This window comes from Microsporum canis, genomic scaffold (assembly GCF_000151145.1).
Source record: "Microsporum canis CBS 113480 supercont1.6 genomic scaffold, whole genome shotgun sequence".
NCBI lineage: Eukaryota > Fungi > Ascomycota > Eurotiomycetes > Onygenales > Arthrodermataceae > Microsporum > Microsporum canis.
This window is the reverse complement of record NW_003299164.1, coordinates 1,161,226-1,171,379: the sequence shown is the minus strand read 5'-3', so window position 1 is coordinate 1,171,379 and position 10,154 is coordinate 1,161,226. Positions and strand designations below refer to the sequence as shown.

The 10,154-nt window shown below is 44.7% G+C and overlaps 4 protein-coding genes across 4 annotated transcripts; 2 read left to right on the top strand and 2 right to left on the bottom strand.

The window, feature by feature from the left end:
- Positions 1-487: 487 nt before the first annotated feature.
- MCYG_06552 (conserved hypothetical protein) lies at positions 488-1,505 on the top strand (the record flags this gene model as incomplete). Its single annotated transcript, XM_002844542.1, has 3 exons — positions 488-600; positions 717-884; positions 953-1,505. The coding sequence occupies 3 exons, from the start codon at positions 488-490 to the stop codon at positions 1,503-1,505; spliced, it is 834 nt and encodes a 277-aa protein (XP_002844588.1).
- Positions 1,506-2,475: 970 nt separating this feature from the next.
- Positions 2,476-4,700, bottom strand: MCYG_06551 (glutaminyl-tRNA synthetase; the record flags this gene model as incomplete). Its single annotated transcript, XM_002844541.1, has 5 exons — positions 2,476-2,842; positions 2,905-3,137; positions 3,209-3,590; positions 3,652-4,078; positions 4,130-4,700. 5 exons carry the CDS (start codon positions 4,698-4,700, stop codon positions 2,476-2,478), a joined length of 1,980 nt encoding a protein of 659 aa, XP_002844587.1.
- A 1,473-nt stretch (positions 4,701-6,173) lies between these two features.
- MCYG_06550 (conserved hypothetical protein) lies at positions 6,174-7,244 on the top strand (the record flags this gene model as incomplete). The annotated part of the gene is made up of 1 exon (XM_002844540.1): positions 6,174-7,244. One exon carries the CDS (start codon positions 6,174-6,176, stop codon positions 7,242-7,244), a length of 1,071 nt encoding a protein of 356 aa, XP_002844586.1.
- Positions 7,245-7,641: 397 nt separating this feature from the next.
- On the bottom strand, positions 7,642-9,527 carry MCYG_06549 (conserved hypothetical protein; the record flags this gene model as incomplete). The annotated part of the gene is made up of 5 exons (XM_002844539.1): positions 7,642-8,697; positions 8,747-8,891; positions 8,945-9,103; positions 9,155-9,324; positions 9,375-9,527. 5 exons carry the CDS (start codon positions 9,525-9,527, stop codon positions 7,642-7,644), a joined length of 1,683 nt encoding a protein of 560 aa, XP_002844585.1.
- Positions 9,528-10,154: the final 627 nt, after the last annotated feature.

Sequence of the window (10,154 nt, the reverse complement as noted above, 5' to 3'; positions counted from 1 at the left end):
TAAACTTGAAAAGACGAAGACAGCACGCAGAAAAAGCGAGCCCTGGACCTGATTAGTTCCTTTTTTCAACTATTGTTATCCGATCCCTACCGCAGGCCTTGTTCTCTCTCTTTTTTTTCCGTCTTCTTATCCTCTCTCATTCTGGCTTCTCATCCCTTGCGCTTCTCTGTTTCCCATCTTCCACAGCAGGTCTGCCTGCAGTCCAGCCGGTCTCGTTCACTCGTTTGACCCTCATGTTACTCGCTGCTCACTCCAGTCCTTCGTTCAAATGCGCCCTCCTCATCCCCACCACCCTGCAGACTGCTAAACCCTGGCCCTGATAAGAAACTAGCCTGTGAATACGACCGGATACGCACTGCTTTCAGACACTTGGACTTGCTCTTCCGCATTACGTAGTAGCTATCTTCGTGTCCTGGCAGCTTGACCAAGTCTTGTGCGCTTCATCTTCTTCTCGTCGCTCCTCTCGATGTGATGACGTCCAGTCAAGATGGCTCCCCGTAACTACTCAGAGCTGGGTAGGTCTCTCGGCCTGTTGGGAGATCAATTGCCATGGTACTGGAAAGCCGTCTCCATCGGCTCTGCGTGGTCTCTGTTCACCGGGTATGTTTTTCGATGTTTCTATTTATGATATCCAATGATCATATTGCCCGTTGATACTTGTTAAAGTTGGGTCACTTCTTTGGTGTGCTAACCAAAGATCGGTTGCTTCTGCTTAGCTTCATCCTCTTTCCCTTCGCCATGGAGCCAGACGGCGCGAAGCTGGAAGCAAATAAGAATGCGCTTCTTGGAGCTGGTGTCATCCTTCTTACGCTTGCATACCTCCTCAGCGCTTTATATTATGTGCGGTGGCGCAGGAGTATCTACCTATTTAACTCTCTCTTCTTGTATGACGATCTTATATTTCCGATGCATTTTTCTACACTGGATAACCACTAACATGGATCTATTACAGCGCCTGTTTCACCTCGTCCATCCTTGGACTCTTTAATATTGTCATAAACATCCTGATTCGCAGCCTGCTGCCGATGAACATGCTATCAACCATCATCGTGGTCATCTCGTGCGTTTCTACAACCGCCTATGGCTTTCTGGCCTTTTACTTCTCTGACTACTGGCTGTCCGCGACCTGCTCGCGACGGCGGAGGCGGAAACGCTCGCGGGCTGCCACCGAAGCTGCCCTGGACGACACTGAGCTGCAGAGACGCCAGCTCCTACGCCTCTATCTACGGCCAGATAGGGCGCCCAGTGTCGAACTTTCGCAAAGTACATTTCGAATAGACCTGCCAGACCACCAATCCACTGCCGACATGGAAGAGGAAATGCTCGTCACTGCTCCACAAAATGCATATGAGCGTTCACTACACTCTGTCTCGGCACCGAGCAATTATCCTTCTGAAATGCATCCAAGCCCGACTTCTGCGTACAAGCTGAACCCTCTTCGTTACTGGCAGCCTCAGCGCGGCCACCGAGACCAAATGCGTCCTCTGGCAGAGTTGATCAGCTAGAAGAATCAACCACGTTCGCTTTATCGTTAATATTGCATGAGCAAAATACTATTACTATCAAGGGACTGTACTTTGGCCGGTGTCACCTCAGGATTCTGTTCGGAAACATGTACTATCAAATATCAACCTTCTTCTTTTCTTCTCTGCATCGGATGGCTCCCTACCAATACACCACATAAACGGCATTTATACTATTAGAAGCCATTAAAGCATCGTCAACGGGCGGATCTCACAGTTACTCTATTGATTAATCCAGCGTCAACCGATCTAGTCCGAATGGACAGAGTCTTCCACTTACTCTGCATTAAATATATCATACTCTTTACCTGCCAGGTATGGCTAATGGCTACCTATTTTGTTATTTTGTTTTTTTTTTTTTTTTTTTTTTTTTACTTTTGGATTTCATTTGTTGGCAAGCTAGGGAGAGGCCAGTGGTAGCATTCTTGAATTGTGTGGAATTATGGGACATTAGGATTGTACGGATTTTTCTCAAGTGTGAAGATCATTGAATGAATGTGTATGATCGTTTTGAATATATTTATATTATTACCCTTTGTCCCACCCTGACGGTGGCCATAATTAGAGGGTAAACTATGCATACTCTTCCATACCGAATGTCTTACTATTTAATATTTTCAACATGGAAATCTAGAAGGAAGCCATAAGTATCCGTTTGTCTTATACGGGTACTAGCATTTACGGTACCATGGCCCTTGAATAAGTCGCTATTTACACTTCCAGTAACTCCATATATACCGACTGTGGCTATCTTTTATTCATTCCTTTTAATGTTCAGAAACATCGGCATCTGGGCTGGGAAAGATTTCAACTGGTCAGCCTGGCAATTATTTTACCGAAATTCCGAAGCCATATCTAGAATATCAAGATGATACGATTAAAAGAATACCACTTTTATTTTTTATCTGGATTCTTGGGCATATGGTATCATACCAAGACATGTATGTGCTCATCATGCTTTCCCAGCGTCTTCCTTGAGTGTCACAATTCTATTAAGTACAATTTTCTCAGGTGTGCTTGTGCTGTCCTCGCAGAAATATGCAACACGCATGCCCTGGAAACGGACTGAGGCAGGAGACGGTTTATCGGCAGTCGCTTCTCCCTTATTAGCAGGCCATGGGGCCCTCTCTTTAATTTCATGGAACCCAGCCTCAATAATTGCGTTGGGAAAGATCTCCTCAGAGTCGGGGTTTATGTCTGCCAGGAACCCATCTGGGTGTCCAGCAGGATTAGCCGATTTAAAGAGAGGGTTAAAGTTATGTACTTCGACGCTGACAGGGCTGTTATGGGCAGGAGATCTAGCAACCCATTGGATATATCTAGATGGCAGGGGTCAATTTCAAGGCAGACTGTAGGGATTTTTGATAAGAGCCGAACTTACGCTTTAGGCTTTTTGAACTTTTCATCTCCCTCAGGTTTATCGTACTTCGCATGAATCGAAGTAACTAGACCAGTAGAGGGATCCTTTTCGAAAGATGTGGCGGTTATCGGGAATGGAACCTTTAGCAGACCAACCGAGCCACCGGGCGCAAGCCGGAAAAAGTTGTCCGAAGCTTCCTCCCTAAAGTCGCTGCGGTCAATGTAGACGGTATTGGTGAATGGAACAGTGTGGGACTAGATTGGCATATTAATAAACGGCGACGAAGCAGACAAGCGAATTTCTTAACGCCATGAGGAGTGCTTACACCATGGTTAGGGTCCTTTGAGAAGGGCAACTCAATCATCTCGACGTAGTCTTCTGGAAGATTATCAATGGTTACAGGGATAGGGTCCATAACAAGCATAAGTCTGGGCACTGTCGACTCTAGATAGGATCTCACAGACTGTTCCAAACGTTTAACGTCAATTGTGGTCTTTGCCTTTGTAACTCCGAGCTCTTTCACAAAGGATAAGATTGCTTGTGGAGGAATTCCACGTCGACGAAGGCCAACGAGAGTAAAAAGACGAGGGTCATCCCATCCCTTGACATACTTCCCACGGTTGCATCCCTTTGGCTCGTTACCTTCAATGAGCTCAACAAGCTTCCGCTTTGACATGATGGTACCGTTAATATTTAGTCGGCCATATCTGTAATTGATTTAGTAAAGCTAATTCCAAGAAGTTTGTGGCTCTGAGGAAAGATACGTACTCTCTTTGCATTGGCTTGTAGATGTCAAGCTCATTAACCACCCAGTCATAGGACTCACGCGATAACTCGAACTCCGTAGTACAAAGTGAGTGAGTGATATTCTCAAAGCTATCACATACGCAGTGACAGTATTCATACGTTGGATATATTTTCCACTTGTCTCCTGTCTGCAGATGTTTTGCAAACTGGCCATCATCTGTTTCAACAACTCGGTATGCAAAAAGATCCCACATCTGAGGATTTGGGTTTTTTAAGTCTTGCTTTAAGCGGAGTGCCGCCTCTCGTGCGCGGTATTTGCCCTCACGCATTGCACGGAATTCGGCGAGTGACTCAGAGGTGGGACGGTCACGGTGGGCGCAAGCAAATCTTTCATTGCCCTTTTTGTCCGAAGTATCATCTGCACCACGCTGGGCTTTGACCTCGCTATCTAAGAAAGGTCAGTTGAAATACTAACAAGAGTGTGCCAAATTCACCTCACCTGTGCAATGACAGACGTATGCTTTGTCCTTCAGGATCAATTTTTCCGCGAGTTCATACAGCTGGTCGAAATAATCGCTGGTATGGGTGATCTTTACCGGCGTAAAACCCAGCCAGCTGACTATATCTTTGATGCTCTCGACATATCGCTCTTCCTCACCTTTGGGGTTGGAATCATCGAAACGCAAGTAGCATATCCCACCGTAATATCTTGCGAACTCAAAGTTGACAGTCATAGCTTTACTGTGGCCGATATGAAGATAGCCATTTGGCTCGGGAGGGAATCGCGTTACCACCTGTTTGTTGGCGGTGGCTTCAAGCGGCCTTTCTTTATACACATCAGCAAGAAAGCCGACTTTGAACATCGCATCGGGGTCATTGGGAGCTGGAGCAGCGCGTTTCGACTCGGAGGGAGCCTTTTCAGGCTTTGGTTTCTTCTCTTTCGGCCTCTTCTCCTTTTGCTTCTTTTCTTTTGGTGACTTCTGTTCTGCAGCAGATTTCTGTTCTTCACCTGGCTTGTTCACTTCCTCCACTGGTTTTGGGCGAACCGGTAATTCAGTTGGTGTATCCATATTTGCCCTAGTTATCCCAGTATTTTCCAGGATTGAAGAAAAGAAAATACCAGAGGTAGCAGCAAATGGAGTTGTTGCTAGAGAGCAGAAATAAATAATGACTCCCACCACAAAAAACCCCGCCAGATTTGGCCGATGTAGTTAGTTACCTGCTTGACGTTGTCCGGTCACGTGGTGTTATCGCCCGCGCTTTATCTTGGCAAGTTTGAGCCGCAGATATTTTTGAAGACGAACAAGAAACAGACACGAGATGTTTTCCTCAATATCTGCTCTATGAATATAATATTATACGATAGTTGGTGAGTTGGACGATAGGAAGGTCGATAAAGCAGTTCATTTTGACACAAAACACAGCTCAGATCAGAGAATAAAATATCCGTCATATCCCTACAAAATGGATGAGATAGATTTACTTGACATAACCCCAATGGACATATTGAACCGCAAGGATATATATCTGTGGCTCTACCTAGGTTGCGTATCAGATACAACTCATGCCAATTTTGTCTGAGCAGGCAGCAGCACAAACATATGAAGTGTTTCCAATCATTCTCTTCTCTATGGCTGGTCTGTGGAGAATGCCGCCATCCGATTATTCTATCCTATCAGACTTAAACCTTTTATACGCCTTATTATCTTTTGGTTTGGATATATACGGAGTGCAGGATGCACTCTTTGACAATCTTTATCGAGAGTGGCATTTCAAGGCTTGCATCCCCACAGCAGGGTAATAATGCAGTTTAAGCAAACCACCATGATTCTATCTCCATGCCTGAAACCACTGCTTAAAGGTTAAATGTGCACACAGTGACCGACTTTTGACCGCTCTGCGATTCATCATGGATCCTGTCATCGCATCCTGAAATGTGAACGTAATGACAGCGTGTCCTTAGAGATAGACAGTCACCACCCATTCATCTAATTATACAAGCCAGTCTATCAACGTACAAAACGTAGCTCTAATAGTAATCCCCTCCATGTGACCATTTCATACCGGTATCCCATCTCGCCCCAAGCCGAAAATAGATCAACTGCTGCACAACATGATTTATGCCAAGATATGCAAGTAGTCACGTGATATGCGGGCCGACCCGGTCAGCGGCTAAAATTATCCAATAAGCTTCTCGTGACATCTCATTATAAATATCACGTGTAAACCTACATGCACAAAACCTATACATAGTACAGAGAACATCAGCCTCGCCATGTTGAAATCCCTACAGAACTAATTATCTCCCTGGACGTGATCGAAGTAAAAAGATGAGTGCCTTGTATACCAAGCAACTGTTTAGCCCCCACTGCAGCTTTTTATACTCTGTTACCCTGCACGAGTTAATGATATAAATCAGAGAAGATGTCCTCTATTTCCCATAAAACGACCCGAAGCAACTGTCCAGCATCAGTTAAGGCGGTTAAATAATATTACCATTATTATCCTACAATTTTTAAGTTCTTAACATAGCAGCATTGCCAATGGTTCCAACAAGGGCAAGCTCAGTGAAGGCTGTTTCAAGCAAGCCCACTCCAAGAACTAAGCCTTCAGGTGAAAACACATCAAGGGTCACCAAGCGGAGTGCAAAAGCCTCATACCAAAGCAATTCTGCTTTTACCGGAGGGAAAAAATCATCTACTAGCTCCTCAAGCTCCAAGACCACAAAAATAAAATCAATCACAGCCTATAGCCCGAAATTCACACAGCATCTATCTTCCCACGGAATATATCTCGATGGATACGACCGTCCGTGCGGCAAACCAATGCCAAAACCGAAAAATTTTGATAACCTCCATGATATACTGTCCCGATCGCGAAGAGCTGTTTCGCCTACAGACCTCTCCGCTGATGACTTCCAGAAATTTAAGTTTCGGGATACGATCGCTGTTAATGAGTCGGGGGTCATTGGTTTACTGATACCGACTATGGACGGAAGTAATAAGAATCGAGGGAGTACTGCAATGGATCACCTCTGCAGCAATCTTGCTTCAATGACTGATGACACGCTCGTCATCGCAAAACCTGACCTCCTCTATGGTGCTCGCCCAGAACAACTCAACCGTTTAATCCGAGATGACTTGGATGACATGATTGTACCGTCAACATATAAACATTTTCCAATGCTACCAAACTTCTTTCTGGAAGTCAAAGGCCCTGATGGAAGTCCTGCCGTTGCAGCCCGGCAGGCTTGCCATGATGGTGCAATTGGAGCTCGAGGAATCCATGCCTTGCAGTCCTACAAGAATGACAGCCCTGTCTACGATAAAAATGCATACACTATTACGGCAACCTACCAATGCGGCCACCTCAGATTATACACTACCCACATTGAACCACCGGTAGATACTAATGGCCGCCCTGAATATGTCATGACTTCCTTGTGCTCATACTCCATGGTAAATAGTCTGGAGACCTTCAGGCAAGCCGTAACTACTTATCGAAATCTTCGAGACTGGGCAAAAGAACAAAGGGATGCAAGTATTACAGCTGCAAATGCACGATTTAAGGACGCCCAGAATCAGCTTGCCCTCGAAGAGCCTCAAGGATCATGAGTTACGCGGCGTAGCTCATATATAATGATCTTATTTGGTGATTCCGACACTGGCAAACTTTGAACATCTAGTCCCAAGCATTGGGAATAAAATGTTCTGGTACATACACGAAGGCTCTAAGATAAATACGAACGGTGTATATACAACAAGTAATGCAGCAAGAACTGACTATGTATACCTAACTAAGCATAGGTACCTTATTGTCAAAATCTAATTACGATGATGTCAATGATAATATAAAGTGAAGGGGATTTATTTAGAAGAGAATTACCGATGTGACCATGTATATTTATGATCGTGGTTATTTTTATGCTGCTTGGCTTGTTGTTTTATTCTACCATTATTTATTCTCAGTTATGAATTTGTTTCTGTATTATCCCTATTGTATCACCATGCCTTATCCTACCGCCTCCATTTTCATAAACAGCTTCTCCCTCTTGAGGAAGAATGATGTCACCAACACCAGCCCGCCGGCAGCAATAAGCGAAACGTAAACGTTCCTCATTGCAGCAACGATTGCGTTAATCGCAGCGGTCTTAACTTCGGGTGACCCATGAATGAGAATATCACTTTTAGCACCAGCGATTGCAGAGATCAGCTGCGACCTCGAGTAATCGCCATATCCAGCAAGGGCTGTTTCGAGATTCCGAAGTGCTTGGTTCTGGAATATGGTTCCCGAGATAGCGAGACATAGAACCGTTGCTCCAAGTTGAGCGAGATTGATAAAGGTAACTGACTGATTCACTTCGGTTTCCTTTACCTTTGCTGCTGCAACACTGTAAGCTGCCTGTGCTATGGCTCCGGCTCCAATAGCAAGAAGAACAGAGTATCCATATATATTGGCAGTAGGCGTGTGGGCATCGACGGTATACATGAGGGAGGATCCAGCAACCAAAAACACCCCGCTGACAGAGTACCAAGGCATATAGTAGCCGAAAACTGGCATCAATGCTCCACTCGACATGATCACTGTTATTGTTACCATCACATATGGAAGGAGCCGTACAGCGGCTGCAATGGCGCTATCACCGCGAGTAAACTGAAAGAATAGCGGTATATAATAAGCTCCGACGAAGAATGCTGAGTTAGCGCAGCAGGTACTTATATAAAGGATTACCAAGGATCGTCTCTTGAGAAACGTTCCTGGAAATGCGCGGCGAGCCGGGGTGGTGAACACGGAGAAATACTGTTGGAGAATGAAGGCAATCAATGTGACTCCGAATAGAACGAATAAAGCGATTATGCGCCCATCATCCCATCTCCAGGTGATCCCGGCAAAGGTAAGAGCGAGGACCCATAGGAAGTAAATTCCACCGTTAAGGACCATTCCTATGATATCGAACTCCATGAGTTTAGAAACCACGGAACCAGCCGACGCAGAATTGTACCTTGGAAGGAGCGTGAAAAGGGCGGGTAATGTCACGGCAGCAAGAACTAGATTGATATAAAATGCCTAAAATTGTTAGAGAGTTACAAAGTCAGAGAAGGAAGGCCAAACTTACCCATCTCCAAGTCGCTGGGCTATCTGCAAATGAGCCTCCTATCACTGGGCCAAGGATAGCTCCTGCTCCCCACACTATGCCAGTCAAACCCATATATACTGGTCGTCTTCGAAGGGTTGTAAAAATAGCAATATAATTGAGGACTCTATGTAGTATATTAGTAAAAAGGCTCCTACTTTATGATGTGCCAATACATACCCAAGATACATTCCACACCCCCCAATTCCGGCCATCACCCGGCCCACGATCAATGAATTCATAGTAGGGGCACCTCCACATAGCGCACTTCCGCCCTCGAACAAAGCGAGTGATATGATGTATACATATTTGATATCAAATATGTTATAAAAAGCGCCACTTTTAAACATTAGCTTGTATCTGAAGATGAACTATAAGAAGGTGCCTTACATTGGAAGAATAGTTGCAACCGACCCCAAAGGGAAGCCTGTTCCAAGCCAACTCAATTTATCCACAGACCCAAATCTTTCCACAATAGGAACCTGGACGTCTGCAACAATGGTTGTATCGAGCCCGTACAGGAAGATAGTGGAATATAGAACGCAGCATACAAGAAACCACTATATAGGCATAAGGATGGTGTAAATGAAGCTGTTTGATATTCACTCACCTTCCATCCATGGACTCGTGGTGGAATTGAAGTATCGCTATTGTCAACAGTGGCTTTTTCAGAGTTATCAATGGTATTAGTTAGAGGGCGGTCAATTGAATAGAGTGAAGCCTGCCCACTGGCTGGGACAGAGGATTGAGCAGAAGCATCCATTTCAGAAATAAAATAAAGGCGAAGGTCCCAACTGCTGAGAGGCAAGAAATGTGAATAAACACCACCATCTCAAGAGATTTCGGCGCAATTTATAGGCAATGGCATTCTTTGAAAATGAGTCAAAGGTATCCATCCGGATATAATATAACTCTCCGATGACGGTACGATCCGGAACCTATATGTAGGTAAATCAATTTATATAAGTGCTTAACCGAGAACATGATTGGTGCAGCTAAATTGCTCTATCATGCTGTCACCAAGAACTTATGGAAATACGATAGTTTTGTCAGCATCAGCTTAGGCTTTTGTGGGTATTATAAATCAACAGCCTGGGAGCCTAAAAAGCTTCGGAAAACCAATACTTTTGGACGAACCAGGAGATTTTGACAGGAATGAGGCCATTCTTTTTAATATTGTACCATATCTCTTCTATAGGGTATGACAACTGTTTCTGAAGAAATCCGTCAATACATGAACATTGAGGAAATGGATGGTCGTTGCCTGTTGCCCCATATCAACAGTTTCCAATCCACTTTGCTGGTGTAGCTGGTTTCTTGCGATCCTCGCAACATGCAACTCCTTTCTGGACCCCGGACATAGCTATCTAAAATCCGTGATACTTCCGTT